A 13478-nucleotide genomic window follows, 5' to 3' on the forward strand; every position below is an offset into this window, starting at 1 on the left:
CAGACAGATAACTCTTGCGAAAAAAAAAAATCCAAACCCTTCGGAGGTCATGGCATCCAAGGTTGCCACTCAAACAATAAGCCAGGGTCTGAAAAGAGCTAAGCCAATATTATCAGTTGACAAAGCGGATGCAAGACGCCGTGTACTTAATCTCTACAAACAATGGTACAGGCAAATCCCATATTCAGGTAAGCCTTGATTGATATATAGTCAGTACTGTAACTGTGTTACTGTTAGTATAAAAGTTTACTGTTAGTATTAGATACCCTTGAGAGTGTTACCCCGAATGGCTGTATCTAATTTACACTAAGATATTATTGTCAATGAAGAATGATATTTTCCAATAATTCAGCGATTTGATCATATGTTATTGAAAAGCATGATAAATGCAGGCACAGTGGCTTGAATTTTAGTGATAAAAGTATTAAAAAAATTTTTTTTTAAATATATTTCACTATTTTTAGAAACTTTTTTTAAAATATTTTTATCACTAAAATCAAGGATTTGTATAGGAAGACTTACTATACAAATCCTTGCTAAAATTCAAGCGACTGTGATGCAGGGTATCCAATTTTATTCAACAACATCTTGGACATGAGAGAATCAAAGATACAGCCTTTCAAAAGCAAGAGACTGACATCAATCAAAATGAAAAATTAAACTTCTTTAAGGATGTATTCTTCTGAGGTTTTAGTATTGTACTAACTGATTTTACCCTCTTTAAATAAAGTATTTATTATTATTTACTTTATTAATAATTATATTTAGTCTTGTTGAAATCTCGTTCGGGAATTATTTCCAAAACATGTGATACAACATGTACAAGTGGAAAATATCAATGAATATAAAAAAATATTATAATCAAACTAGTCAACTCTGTGAAAAATGTGTTCTTATAATAAATAGTTTTTGAGTAATAAAATTTTCAAATTTTATAACCAATATGGTAAGTGTCATCAGCCAAAATGTTGAGAAAATAGGTAAGGGGATAAAGAAATGATTTTACCAAAAGTATGTACATCCCATATCATTTTTTTCTTTTCAAAGTTCTTAGATATGTATTTTTTCAATCATTCATAACAAAGAAGTTGAAATAATATGCTTTTTGTTCTAAAAAAAAAAGAGAAAAATCCCTAATTTACAAAATTGACAGCATGGTCAATTTGACACGAAAAAGCAACAAAATTTTATAAAACTTTCTAATATGAACACCTACCTATAATTTTTTTCAGTTAAATTTATTCAGATTGGTCCACTTTACCTTAAGTGAAAGTATGAAAAAAAAGTTTAATTGTGAAATTGTGATTTTTTTCATGATAATAGCTCAAAAATGGGTAAAAATTGGTGAAAAATGGGGAAATCAGAAAAATGGATACTTTCAGATGGCTGTAGCAAAAAAAGAAGTGCACCACCATATGATTTTTCCTCAATCAGTTACTTTCCTAACAGTCATATAAACCCAAAAATCAGGTTAAGAAAAAAAGTTTAATTCTAGAAATTTTTGGCTCCTCAGAGGTGTATATCCTTAATGTACTATATAAACCAAATACAAGACCCTCATACGCATGTCATATGTTGATCAATGCAAATCCAGATGTGGCAGATTAACATTATGTAAATTAAGGATAAGTGCTCATACTTTATCTGTTGAAAGAGGGCGATATTTAAATATACTGAAGCAGAGTAGGATATGTCTTTGCTGCAACAATGGAGACATTGAAGATGAACTACATTTTCTTTAAAAATGTTCTTTATATAAATATTTGAGAGATAACCTCATTTAAAAATTAAATAATGTTCTATTGAACAACAAATTACTTTCTTTATCATATAACTTGCTTATATCAATTCTAAATAGTAATTTCCCAACAGTATCAAATATTGTTGTTAACTGTTTGAATGAATGCTGGTTGGTGAGAAACTGACATTGTCAAAATGTACTTGTTTATTTTATTTTTTTTTTTTTTTTCGTACTTATCAACTGTCACTCCTTCATGATAAAATCTTCGTTGTACATATGTTATTGTAGTTTGTCTGTATTATGTTGCCATAAACATTTATTGTTAATGTGTTACTTAGTGCTATTAAAGTTATAACAGTTATATAAAGCTCAGTGTGACAGACTATGAAACTGGAGTATATTCTAAAGTCCCCTCAAAGAAAAATGAGCATAAATGTACCCCAATGTTTTTAATTAATATAGTCTCTAAGTAGTTTTACCAGAGATAATTACAGAACAAATTAATAGACTTAAATGTTCAGAAAATTGTTGGAAAAAACAACAGAATTTTCTTAATATTTCCCTAAATGCGTTTCCTTGCAGCCGTTTTCTTCTTTAAAACAAATCTTTCATGTAAAATAGATACTGTATCGTAGTATTTTAGCAGAGTCTCACAGGGATTAAATTTCGTGATTTTTAGAACCAAACTTGTTCCCAAGGATTTATAAATTTGTCTCTGAAATTAAACTTCTTTTAAGAGAGAATTGACTCAAGGGGATAATTTTTGTAATTTTAACATAATCTTGAAATGAGTGAAAATAAACCCCTGGTAAGTTTTAAAATTTCCCATTTATGGTGTCGATACTAAGAGATAACACCCATATGCTGTTATTAGTCTCAAAGTAGTGAGAGTTATCCATGCAAAGAAAAACAAGTTTGCATTGACAAAGTTGAAGATCATATTTGAATGTTGCAATAGAATGTACTTTTCAAGTTATTCATTAATATTAAAAAGGGAAGGCCATTGGTTATGATTCATGTAAATTTAATTTTAGTTGTCCTCCTTAAATTACAGTTTGAGTTTTGAGCTAAATTATTTTAAACCATTTTTTCATTGGATAATAATACATTGTACATGAATAACTAAATGTAAGCCAGGTTATTTCCATCCAAAGACCTTGAGAGGCCTGTTAAGGTAGTCAAGATGGTTGTTAAACACACCAATCGTCAAAACTGTTAACAGCATTACATTGACTGACATAAAATGATGAGATTATTCTATGTTATCAGATGTCTTTATGAATAGATACTATAAAAAAATGATTTTTAGGAGATTGCATTCCTTTATTCTTAAACCTGAAACAATTTTGTCTTGCAAAATCACCTCTGTATGCATGGTATGTGTACAAGAAGCAAAAAATTATCTCTGCAATAGTTTTTTTGATGTTGAAAAATATTTTTTTTATTTTCAGTGCAAGAATATGATTTACTGCTAACAGAAAAAGATTGCAGGGATAAACTCAAGGAGGAGTTTTTGAAAAATAAGAATGTCAATGATATACGAGCAATTGATTTGTTAGTTATTAAGGTAAAACATAGGAACATTCGCTGATCTAAACTTTTTTTCTTGCCTAAATGAGTTCAAAGAACTGTTTAGTCTTAATGCCTTAAATGTAGAATTGAGAACGGAACCATGAAATGTGTCAAAGAAACTACAACCCAACCAAAGTGCAGGAATTTGCTGATGATTTTTAGTCTTAAGAGCTCTTTACCAATATCATGCACAACACATTTTTTTTAGTTTAATATAAAAATAAGGAGATGTGGTATGATTGCCAACAAGACAACTATCCACCAAAGTTCAAATAAAGTGGATGTAAGCAATTATAGGCAACTGTATTGCCTCCAACAATGAGAAAACCCTCTACCATATAGTCGGCTATAAAAGGCCTCGACATGAAAAATATGAAACAATTCAATTGAGAAACTTTACGGCCTAATTTATAACAAAACAATTTATGAAAAACAAATATGACAGACATCAACCAACAACAACTACTGAACTACGTGCATGTCTAGTTTGTTAGAAACGGCAAATTCTTTGCCATTAAAATTGATTTATATTTTGAACTACATGTATCATTTGTCCAATCAAATATCAGTATTTTCTAACCATAATGAAACTCTGACAATTTTCTTTTCTTCAAGTGTTCATTTTAATTAATTGCTTTACTTGAGCAAACTTTCTAAAAAGCTTGGCAAACAAACCAACCAAACCTTTGTTGAACAAGGAAGAGCTATAAACAAAATATAATTTTATTTGAAATTAGATAATTGCATACCTGCCAACTACTCACAATCTTTTTACTCAAAAGATGAATTAATGCATATCTCATGCTTGTCATAAGAGTAAAGCAGATCCTCAAAAAAAAATACAGAAATTAGTCCAAATTTCATGGTTTGAAAGAAAAGAGGAAGTCAAAAGCATCCAGCCTGCCATCAGATACTTTGCATTGAAAATGCCAGTTGATACTGAGAAAAATGGTTTTCAGCTTATAGCATTGTTTTAAATACAACAGGAACACAATTTCTAGTAGTCATTAAATTAAAAAAGAAAAGAAACTTTCTGACAATTGCAAAATTGTTGGGTTTATAAAAATCCAGTCAATTCACATATTAAAAAGTTTCTATGATGCCATATCAACAAAAGTACAAAGGACGTGAAGAATTTATAGGTTTCATTACTGATACAATCATGTTTTTGGCTTACATTCCTAAAGAACACTTTTCTTTGATATGTAGAAATTTTGCGTTATTATAATTTTTTTTGCCTTTAAGCTGGTTAAGAGCTGTGAAATTTTAATTAATTTTTTTATCATTTTTAGGGTCAAATGGAATTACGAGAGATCAGTAACATATGGAAACAAAGAAATCATGTGATGATGTATTTTAAAGACACTTGGAACGCTAAACCTAGTGACTTTCTGTCCAAGTTTTATGAGGGACATCAGTGATGAGATTTCCTGTAGGATGTTTGAATTTATATATTATTATTTTATGAATTTAGTTGAGAGAAATACAGATGCTTGCTTAATTTGACTTGTTTCTATTTTGATTTTACTTGGCCAAAGATTGTTATTGATCGCTCCACTGAAAATTTGTTTTTAAATTCAGGACAAGAACTAATAATGTATCAGTTGGAAGGTTCTGAAAAGTGGGCAGATTGCGAGAAGGGTTAGCAATTTAGACGGCTACTGGAAAACAAAGCATTTTAAGTATGGTCAGAAATAATGCAGCCCCTATGGATGCCTGTGAAAAGTTGTTGCTTAAATGATTTCTTTAGAATTCTCTTCACATGAAACTTAAATTTTATATCATATTTTAGAACTGACATGAATTTTGTTAAAGCTTTTTTACATTCTTCACATTGTTTAACTTAGGAAACCTCATTTTGATAAACTATTTCTTCTTACAGGCTAGTTCATAATACAAATATTATATATAGTTTATGGTTTAAGTATGCTCAATTTTACACTTGATTCTTCCAGAAATCATAGGGCAATGTGTAAATATTTATTACCTATTATTTATAAAGGTCTAACAAAATAAATTATGATTGACAATAACATTTATTATTTGCTTTGAGTTGTTATAACTATCAACATTTTGGGTTATTAATTTCCTTTTCTGCATTAACTTAAATCACTTTCAAATTGAATTAAAATTCTGATTTAAAGTTGCAGGAAAAAAGTTACCAATATCTTAATTCTTCTCTTGAAACCAATTTGGTCTCTCTATGCAACAAATGCAGCCACTTTGATAATGTAAACAATTGTTAAAACCTCATAAATACCACAAAAAGGTATGGCCACTGCCCCCATTTTTCCACTCACAGGGTCAAATTTTTAGCTGAAACCTAGAAGAATTTAAATATTGAATCATTACAATAATATACTTCAGATTTTCCAAAACATTTGACAGTATTTATAACATTAAATGTTATGCAGCCTACACATTGCTGTTTCAGATGATTATTAATTGCGAATTTTACATGTTTAATCAATTTGTATTTAAAGACATTATATAGATACACACATGATATAATTCTGTTTATTTTAATTTCTTCATATTTGTATTTTCTTGAACAATCACATTTAGCATAATCTATCAAAATAGCAAATTTGAACTATCTGTAAGCATTTATATTTTGATCAGTAATATGACAAAATCTCATAACCATAAAAGACAACATCAACAATAATTTTAGTAACAACCCTCTGTATAAAATAGGCAAAGAGGAAATTGGTCCTACATATTATGTCCCGTATCCATTTAATGGGTCTCTTAATTTGACAGTTAACACAGCTAGTTGAACTTCCTGTCCAGGAAGAATAACGAATTGGACTGTATTTCAAAGGAAAATCACTTATGAAATCAGTCTAAAGGCTCAAGAATCTGGGTGAAAACAGGTCATTTTCCGAATTCCTAGGTTATTTAACAGGGTATGGGGTGAAATTCTAGGGTGTGACACACAGGATACGAGTCAGTTGACAGGTATGTAACATTTTGTCTTACCTGCTACAAAAGTGGCAGAATGCAAGAAATAAGGGTCACAATGCTGTGTTGGTGGCAGCATTAACTATTTGTACAAAGCTTTATATTTAAGAAGGTAGAAGGTCTAGATGCTACATACCTAGTATTCAGATGTCTTATGTCACAAAGTTTCTGTCTGTCATATGTCCATTGTCCTTGGCTTCATTTTCATGGTACAGCAACTGCTTGAAAAAATGTATAGTTTCTTTGTCATCTAAAATACTCACTTATTATGAGTAATAGGATAACTATATTTGGTATATGAGATCCTTGCAAGGTCTACATTTCCATCAGACAGTGCTCACTTGACCTTGACCCCATTTACATGGATCATTGATAATGTTAAGTGTATGTAATACTTGTAAAACATTCATATTACAGACTTTCAACATAGATTTAGTCATGATAAGTAAAGCAATCGAGACATTTCAGCATGTGTACTGTTTTTGAATGGAAGAATTGTATTTTTTAATTTTCATGCTCATAGAATGTTACTGTACTTTTTTCTAGAGTTATATCCCTTTGGAGAAAGAATCTTTTGTATTTTATATTTAAGAAATAGTTCATGGAGGCAAGTCTTTTGAATCGATGCGTTCATATTTGCTCTTCCCGTGACTGAACTCGCTGGCAATATTGATGTAAAAGACGAAAAAAAACTGAATTAGTGACCTGCTTAAATAATGAACAATAACATACTTAGAGATATGTTTGGATGTAGTTGAATGATCATCTTACTTGTATTGACCTTTGGACAAATTTTTATCATTGTTTGTTCATGTTTCCATGTTTTGATGACTTTCATTTTACATTGGTGCATTTTCCCGTAGAATGCTTATATTCTGTCTTCATTGTTCCTTGACTTCATTTACAAACCGATTGACCTCGGGTATCTCATTCTTAAAAAGCATTTTCGGCTGCATACAACGTGGGAGTATGATTGGAACAACCCAAATAAATTATGAAGTTTCTGATGAGCTGACATATAACATATTCGTATTTTACCACGGATGAGTACTCAAAGCGTTTGAAGAACGTCATATTAGAATACCATTTTGTCTTCACTCAGAACTCATCTTAAATTGTTTATGTGGTCCTTTAGGTAAAGCTTTCATATTTGGTTTGAGACTTGTTTGGGGTGTGTAGTGGAGTTAAGTACGGTACCTTTTAAATGTCTTAATGAAGATTATGTATTGTGGGGGGATTTGCATATCAAGAAAAAAACTATATATAGATTTATGTAACACATAACAAGAGGCTGTTAACTGTTGTCATGTTTTCCTGAAACAGTTTCTACCTATCTGATATAGTTTTTGAGATAATAGACAAAAACATAAAGTTAGCCAAACATTGTCATTTAAGGGCAAAACTCCTTAAAAAGTCATTTGAAGTTTTAGTGAAAGATAACAGACGATTAATGCCTTTTATCCCTTCTCTTCACATCTGCTGAATCCAATAACAAAGTTAGTTACATTGTAACTCTATCTCAAGCTTACTTGAGTTTTTGGTGGGGTTCGTGTTGCTCATTCTATGTTTTGTTTTGTGTACTGTTGTTTGTTGGTCTTTTTCTTTTTAGCCATGGCGTTGTCAGTTTATTTTCGACTTGTGAGTTTGAATGTCCCTTTGGTATCTTTTGCCTCTCTTTTGTTAGAATATCTTCCTGATTATTGACACTTAAACAATTAATTAACAATGAAGTCATTGTTATGAAGAAACTAAGGTTTTATCTCCCTCAGGCAAAGTTGACCTTAGATAGAATTTTTAAGGTACTTTTTTGGTCATATAGCTCTTCAACTGTTTCCGTTCTTACACATCATTGGCTTTCAAATATTCGGGTTTGAGCGTTCCAGATGAAGATCAGCTTAGGACGCATGGTTTAGTCTTCCAGAAATAAAAAAATCAGTATTGGACAAAACCATAATTTTTTTTTATAAGTGCAATCTAAGCATCCTAACAAATTACATCTTGGTCATCAGAACCAGCTACAAAATGTGAAGTATCATGTATGAAAAAGTTAATATCAATACTGAATGGCATATTTATTACATGTACCAATACACTAGGCCACATTTGGGTCAATGTGGTGATTTTAGAAAATTAAATGTTTGAATGTTTTGTGGACGGATGATGACGGATGAACAACAACAAATGTCAAACAGTAAAGAGGGCCACGTAAAGGCTTCTAATTAACCTTTGATAACAAGAATATGCGTCTATAGACCATCATGCTCACACTATCATATTTTAATGTTCAGTGACCTATGAAATATGAGTCCAAACCCTTAACTTGGTATATATTTTAAAAGTTCACATCAATAAGGTATAAGATGATGAGGGAAAATATCATCAAGAGCCAAAACAATATGTCCTTAAAGTGGAGTGCGATCTGCTTACCCTTTAGATGTTCATTTGAGTTCACCCCTGATTTTTGATGAGGTTCGTATTGCTCAATTTTAAGCAATATGTGTATTACAGTGATTGTAGACTGTTATTTTTCTTTTTTGGCATGGTGTTATCTTTTTATCGAATTAAGGTTTTTGATTGCCCCATATGTGACTACTTCCTCTTTAAGATGAAATACATTACTAGTATTACAACGATATACAGTGACCTGTATAAATGCACTTTTATGTCCTTTCTTTTTCTTGTTGGAAGACACTTTATTGTCATCTTAGTCTTTTCTGGGAACAGTATATCTATGGTCTTTTAAATTTGCAATTAAAACTTTATCCTGTAGTTTTTTTCTAATTTTTTTTTCGTGTTTGGCGAAGGTGGTCCTTCTTATACTAAAATATTAAAGATTTAAAAGTTTATGTCTGTATTATACCTTTTACGTTTTTTTCTTCACTGAAAATAATTTTCCCCCAAAATAACCAGATACAATTTAATCAAATTAGAGGGTACATCAATATGACGATCTATATGATAAAATATCATGATTTTAAAAATATGTAAATGACATTGAATATTTATCATATTGTCTGTTAGAGTCTTTGGTGTTTCTGAACCTTAATTTAAAACAACTTGTCTTGACTAGAATGGACGTTATATTCGTTTTTAAATGGTTAAGGTTTTATTTACATGACCTCTATTAGATGAACGAACTTCCAAGGTGCATTTTTGATTAATTTAACTTTATGTCCCCACATATTTAACTATGTTTATGTCATAACCCATATCATACTATAAAAGGAAGAAGATGTGATAACGAGACAACTCTCCACCAGAGACCAAAGGACATAGAAGTTGAAAGGTCACCGTACGGCTTTGAAAAAAAAACAAAACATAACGCATATAAAATGCCCCGAAATGACAAATGTAAAACAATTCAAATGAGAAAATTAACGGCCTGATTTATGTACAAAACAATGAACGACAAAAAAAAAGATATACAGCAACAAACGACAACCACTGAATTACAGGCTCCTGATTTGGGACAGGCACATACAGAATGTGGCGGGGTTAAACTAGTATGTTGGCGCCAAACCCTCCCACTAACATGGGACAGTGGTGTAACAGTACAACATAAGAAGCATATTTATTTACAAGGCGATCACAACAAAGTCAAAAACTGACTATAAACTAGTATCAAAAGAATCTAGCTTCTCTCAAATGAACTAAAATGTTTTTAACTCACAAAATAGCCACTTCGTATAGTTTGGCATTTTCACTACTGTCTTCAGATGTTAAACACCCTATATAAGTATGTCCAGATTCAGTAATACAAAAACAAATGGGATTAAATATTCCAATCTTATTTGTGTCATACCATGAAATTAAATCCCCAGAACTGTTTAGAAAAAATAAAATGCCATTGTCAAAGTTTGATAGAATAATATTGTCAGATGGAGTAGTGATTACACACACTGGTTTGAAAGAGACTGAGTCTGAGTCTGATTCAGATTCTAAGTCAGAGTCGGAGTTGGAGTCGGAATCCGATTTTGAGTCTGAGTCTGAGTCACTCGTTTCCTTTGTGTTTATTTCTAACAAACCACTGAAGGTATTAAGAACATCTCCATCCTCACTCAGTATTACAAGTCTACCTCTCCCATCTTCGGATAACGTGTCCACAACATAGATATTACCATTCTTTGTTCTGGTTATATTAATAATCAATGTAAATATAGGTTTGCCTTGCCTGTCATATTCATAAGTAGTTTCATGTTTTCCACTTCTATCCATTACTATCACAACTCGTCTTCCTGTAGCTAGAATGCCTTTTTCACTACTATAAGCACCAACAGTGACTTTTCCATCTGGATTTACATGAATAGCAGATAGCCCTAAATCCTTAACTTTGTAATTAGAATCAGTCATTTCTCCTGTAAGGTTACTGATCTGTTTTACTACAGATGATTCTTTTTCAACCACAAGGAGATCTTTAGACTGTGTGCATGCCATACCTAATATTTCAATGTTTTTTTTATCGATTATCTTCAAACTCCCCCCTTCTATTTTAACTTTCTGTAGTATGTCCTGGCCACATATCCAAAACACATCTTCAGAACATGATGTCATTACAGCAACATCAGAGATTTCAGTGTCAAATTTTTTAATACTTTTAATTTCACACTTAGTAGAAGCATTTTCTAACGAACCTATGTTAAAAGCAGTTATTTGTCCTGGAAGAAAGGTTGGAATTGAATCAAACATCGTGCAATATGACATGACTGTTTCCTCCATAACATTAACTAACCCAAAACCATCCACAAAGACTCTTTCAGCATTCTCAGATTGAATGATTTCATCGACTTTTGAATTTTTGGATTTCATGTTCCCAATGAGCAGTGTCGCTTCATTTTCTTCTTTTTTGGTAGATTGATGAAGAGCTCTCCATCTTTTCATAATTTCAGATTTTAATTTATCTATGTGTTTATCGACATCTTTCTTTAATACAGTTCTCTGAGATTCCATTTTATTCATGGTATTTTCAAATTTAAACTGTTCAGCCTTATCAACGTACATCAATTTTGCTTTTCTTTTCTTCATTTCCTCTATATTAGTAATGATATTCTTTTGTTTAGTCTTCAATTTATCAATATTGATTTTATATCCCTCTCTTGTTGGTACCAAACCATGGCCATTATGGGTTTCAGAGATGCATAGCGGACATACTAAACAGTCACATGATTTGCAAGGTTTCATGTCGATCCGGCCCCACGTCGATCCGGCCCAAGTCGATCCGTCCCACGTCGATCCGGCCCAACGTCGATCCGGCCCATATTTAAAGTCGATCCGGCCCCAATAAAAAAATATATTTATAAGGAATAAAAATAAAGATATATATTAATTGTAATTCATAAATGTTTATGAATTTTATTATAATGTAAAAGGTGTACGGTAAAAAAAATGGCCTTTGACAAATATTTTCTTTAGATGAGTATAAAACAAGTAGGTTGATTATGTTTTCATTACAAGTTTTCAAGATTATTGGGTATAAATATAATAAAAACGTATATAACAGAATTTAGTACAATCAACAGACATCAACATTAATCAGCAGTAATTAGCATTTTCTTTCAATTGACTGTGGTCTTAACAAGTCTTTCAGCCTGTGTAATAACAAAATTAATAGTTACATACACAACGGTACAAGCCGATCCCCAAGCTGATACATACAAACTTTGTTTTTGTTTTAAGTTCTTAAAACTTCTCAAATTGAGAAATGTAGCTATTCTGTGTGTGAATTAAATAAAATAAAAATCGCCATGACATTCAAAGTTATCATGGAAAATAACTTCATATTAATATGTTGAAGCTGCTATACAAACAGACACAATCACACTCAGTTTCGTATCGATTGAAAATAATTCTTTGACTGGTACACCAATACTTCACTTACCTGTTGTCATCCATCATCGATACTTTTTGCAAAATCCATTTATACTGTTAAAAATCCTCCAAAGTCAATATAGTTTATTCATATTTTATTATGGGGCCGGATCGACTTTGGGCCGGATCGACGTGGGCCGGATCGACTTGGGACGGATAGACTTTGGGCCGGATCGACTTGGGGCCGGATCAGTTTGGGGACGGAACGACCGGATACCATTTGCAAAACATCACACATGATTGCCTTGTGTGGTTTCTGCAGCTTAAATTAGAAAAATCTATTTCTTCATAATGAAGCCTCACTTGCTGAATTGAAATGACTTCATGATCCTTGGCAAATTTGAATTTCATATGCATTTTCTCTTTACACTTATCACACATGAGCATGTCACAGTCTAAGCACTTCCATTTTATTTTGGTTTCCTCCTCACAAAGACTACAGAAAACTGGAACCTGTCCCCCTCCACATGCCATTTATACTGATTCGTTAAATATGTCTGCCGGATTTTACTTCCTTACTTTGTAAAATCTAGACAAAAATAGACAGATGCAGTTCACATAACTATTGTATGTCAAGAATTATTATTGACTTTCAGAATTTAAATTCTTTAAACTTATTCAAATACAATTTTTTACACGTTTTATGATAATAGGTAAATACATTGATTTTATGTAGATCAATTTAAAGCATATTGCACTGTTCATTAACTACCCGTATATATATATATATAGGATATAACATGTGGATAAATTAGGATCACTGTGTCGGGGGGGGGGGGGGGGGGGTCACTGTACTGTTAATTCATATATACACTGTACCGGTATTTACACCCAACATTTCATTATATTTCAAATTGCTGAAAGACCACCCTCTTGCATTAATTATATCTATAACTTTGCATTAATCTTTAATTTTTTGTTTTCCAAGTTTTGTTTTCAAACATACCAAATTAAAGTTAAACAAAGTTATATTTAGTTGGATTACATGGTAATATTTGTAGGTGAATCAATGATACAATTTGTAGGAAAACATCAGTAATTTGATGCAATTTTTTATTACTCCAACACATCAATGAGACAGCAACCCAAAAACACAAAATACTAAAGAAATCAGAAGGGCAAACATACAGTCGTCAAGAATAGACAGTTGTCTATACAATATGTCAAACTCTTTATTTGTTTCTAAATTCATTTGATGAGTTCAACTTTATTTCAAGACAGATTGGTCTCATACAAACAGTGGTTTTAAAGCTGGTGTGTTTCACTTAAACATCTTCATCAAATGGAGCTCATGTACATAAACACTTTTTTTTTCCATAGTTTTACACTTTATAAC

At 31.5% G+C, this 13478-nt stretch overlaps 1 protein-coding gene across 1 annotated transcript; it reads left to right on the forward strand.

Moving 5' to 3' along the window:
- Positions 1 to 4814, forward strand: LOC127708086 (NADH dehydrogenase [ubiquinone] 1 alpha subcomplex subunit 6-like). Its single transcript, XM_052212902.1, has 3 exons — positions 1 to 188; positions 3193 to 3308; positions 4606 to 4814. The coding sequence occupies exons 1-3, from the start codon at positions 50 to 52 to the stop codon at positions 4732 to 4734; spliced, it is 384 nt and encodes a 127-aa protein (XP_052068862.1). The 5' UTR covers positions 1 to 49; the 3' UTR covers positions 4735 to 4814.
- The last annotated feature ends 8664 nt before the right edge of the window (positions 4815 to 13478 follow it).

Source organism: Mytilus californianus, unplaced genomic scaffold (genome assembly GCF_021869535.1).
Source record: "Mytilus californianus isolate M0D057914Y unplaced genomic scaffold, xbMytCali1.0.p SCAF_7, whole genome shotgun sequence".
Taxonomy (NCBI): Eukaryota; Metazoa; Mollusca; class Bivalvia; order Mytilida; family Mytilidae; genus Mytilus; species Mytilus californianus.

Coding starts and splice junctions, on each gene's coding strand:
- LOC127708086 (XM_052212902.1), top strand. CDS start 50: ATGGCATCCAAGGTTGCCACTCAAACAATAAGCCAGGGTCTGAAAAGA. Junction 189..3,192: donor CAGGCAAATCCCATATTCAG/GTAAGCCTTGAT, acceptor TTTTATTTTCAG/TGCAAGAATATGATTTACTG. Junction 3,309..4,605: donor TTGATTTGTTAGTTATTAAG/GTAAAACATAGG, acceptor TATCATTTTTAG/GGTCAAATGGAATTACGAGA.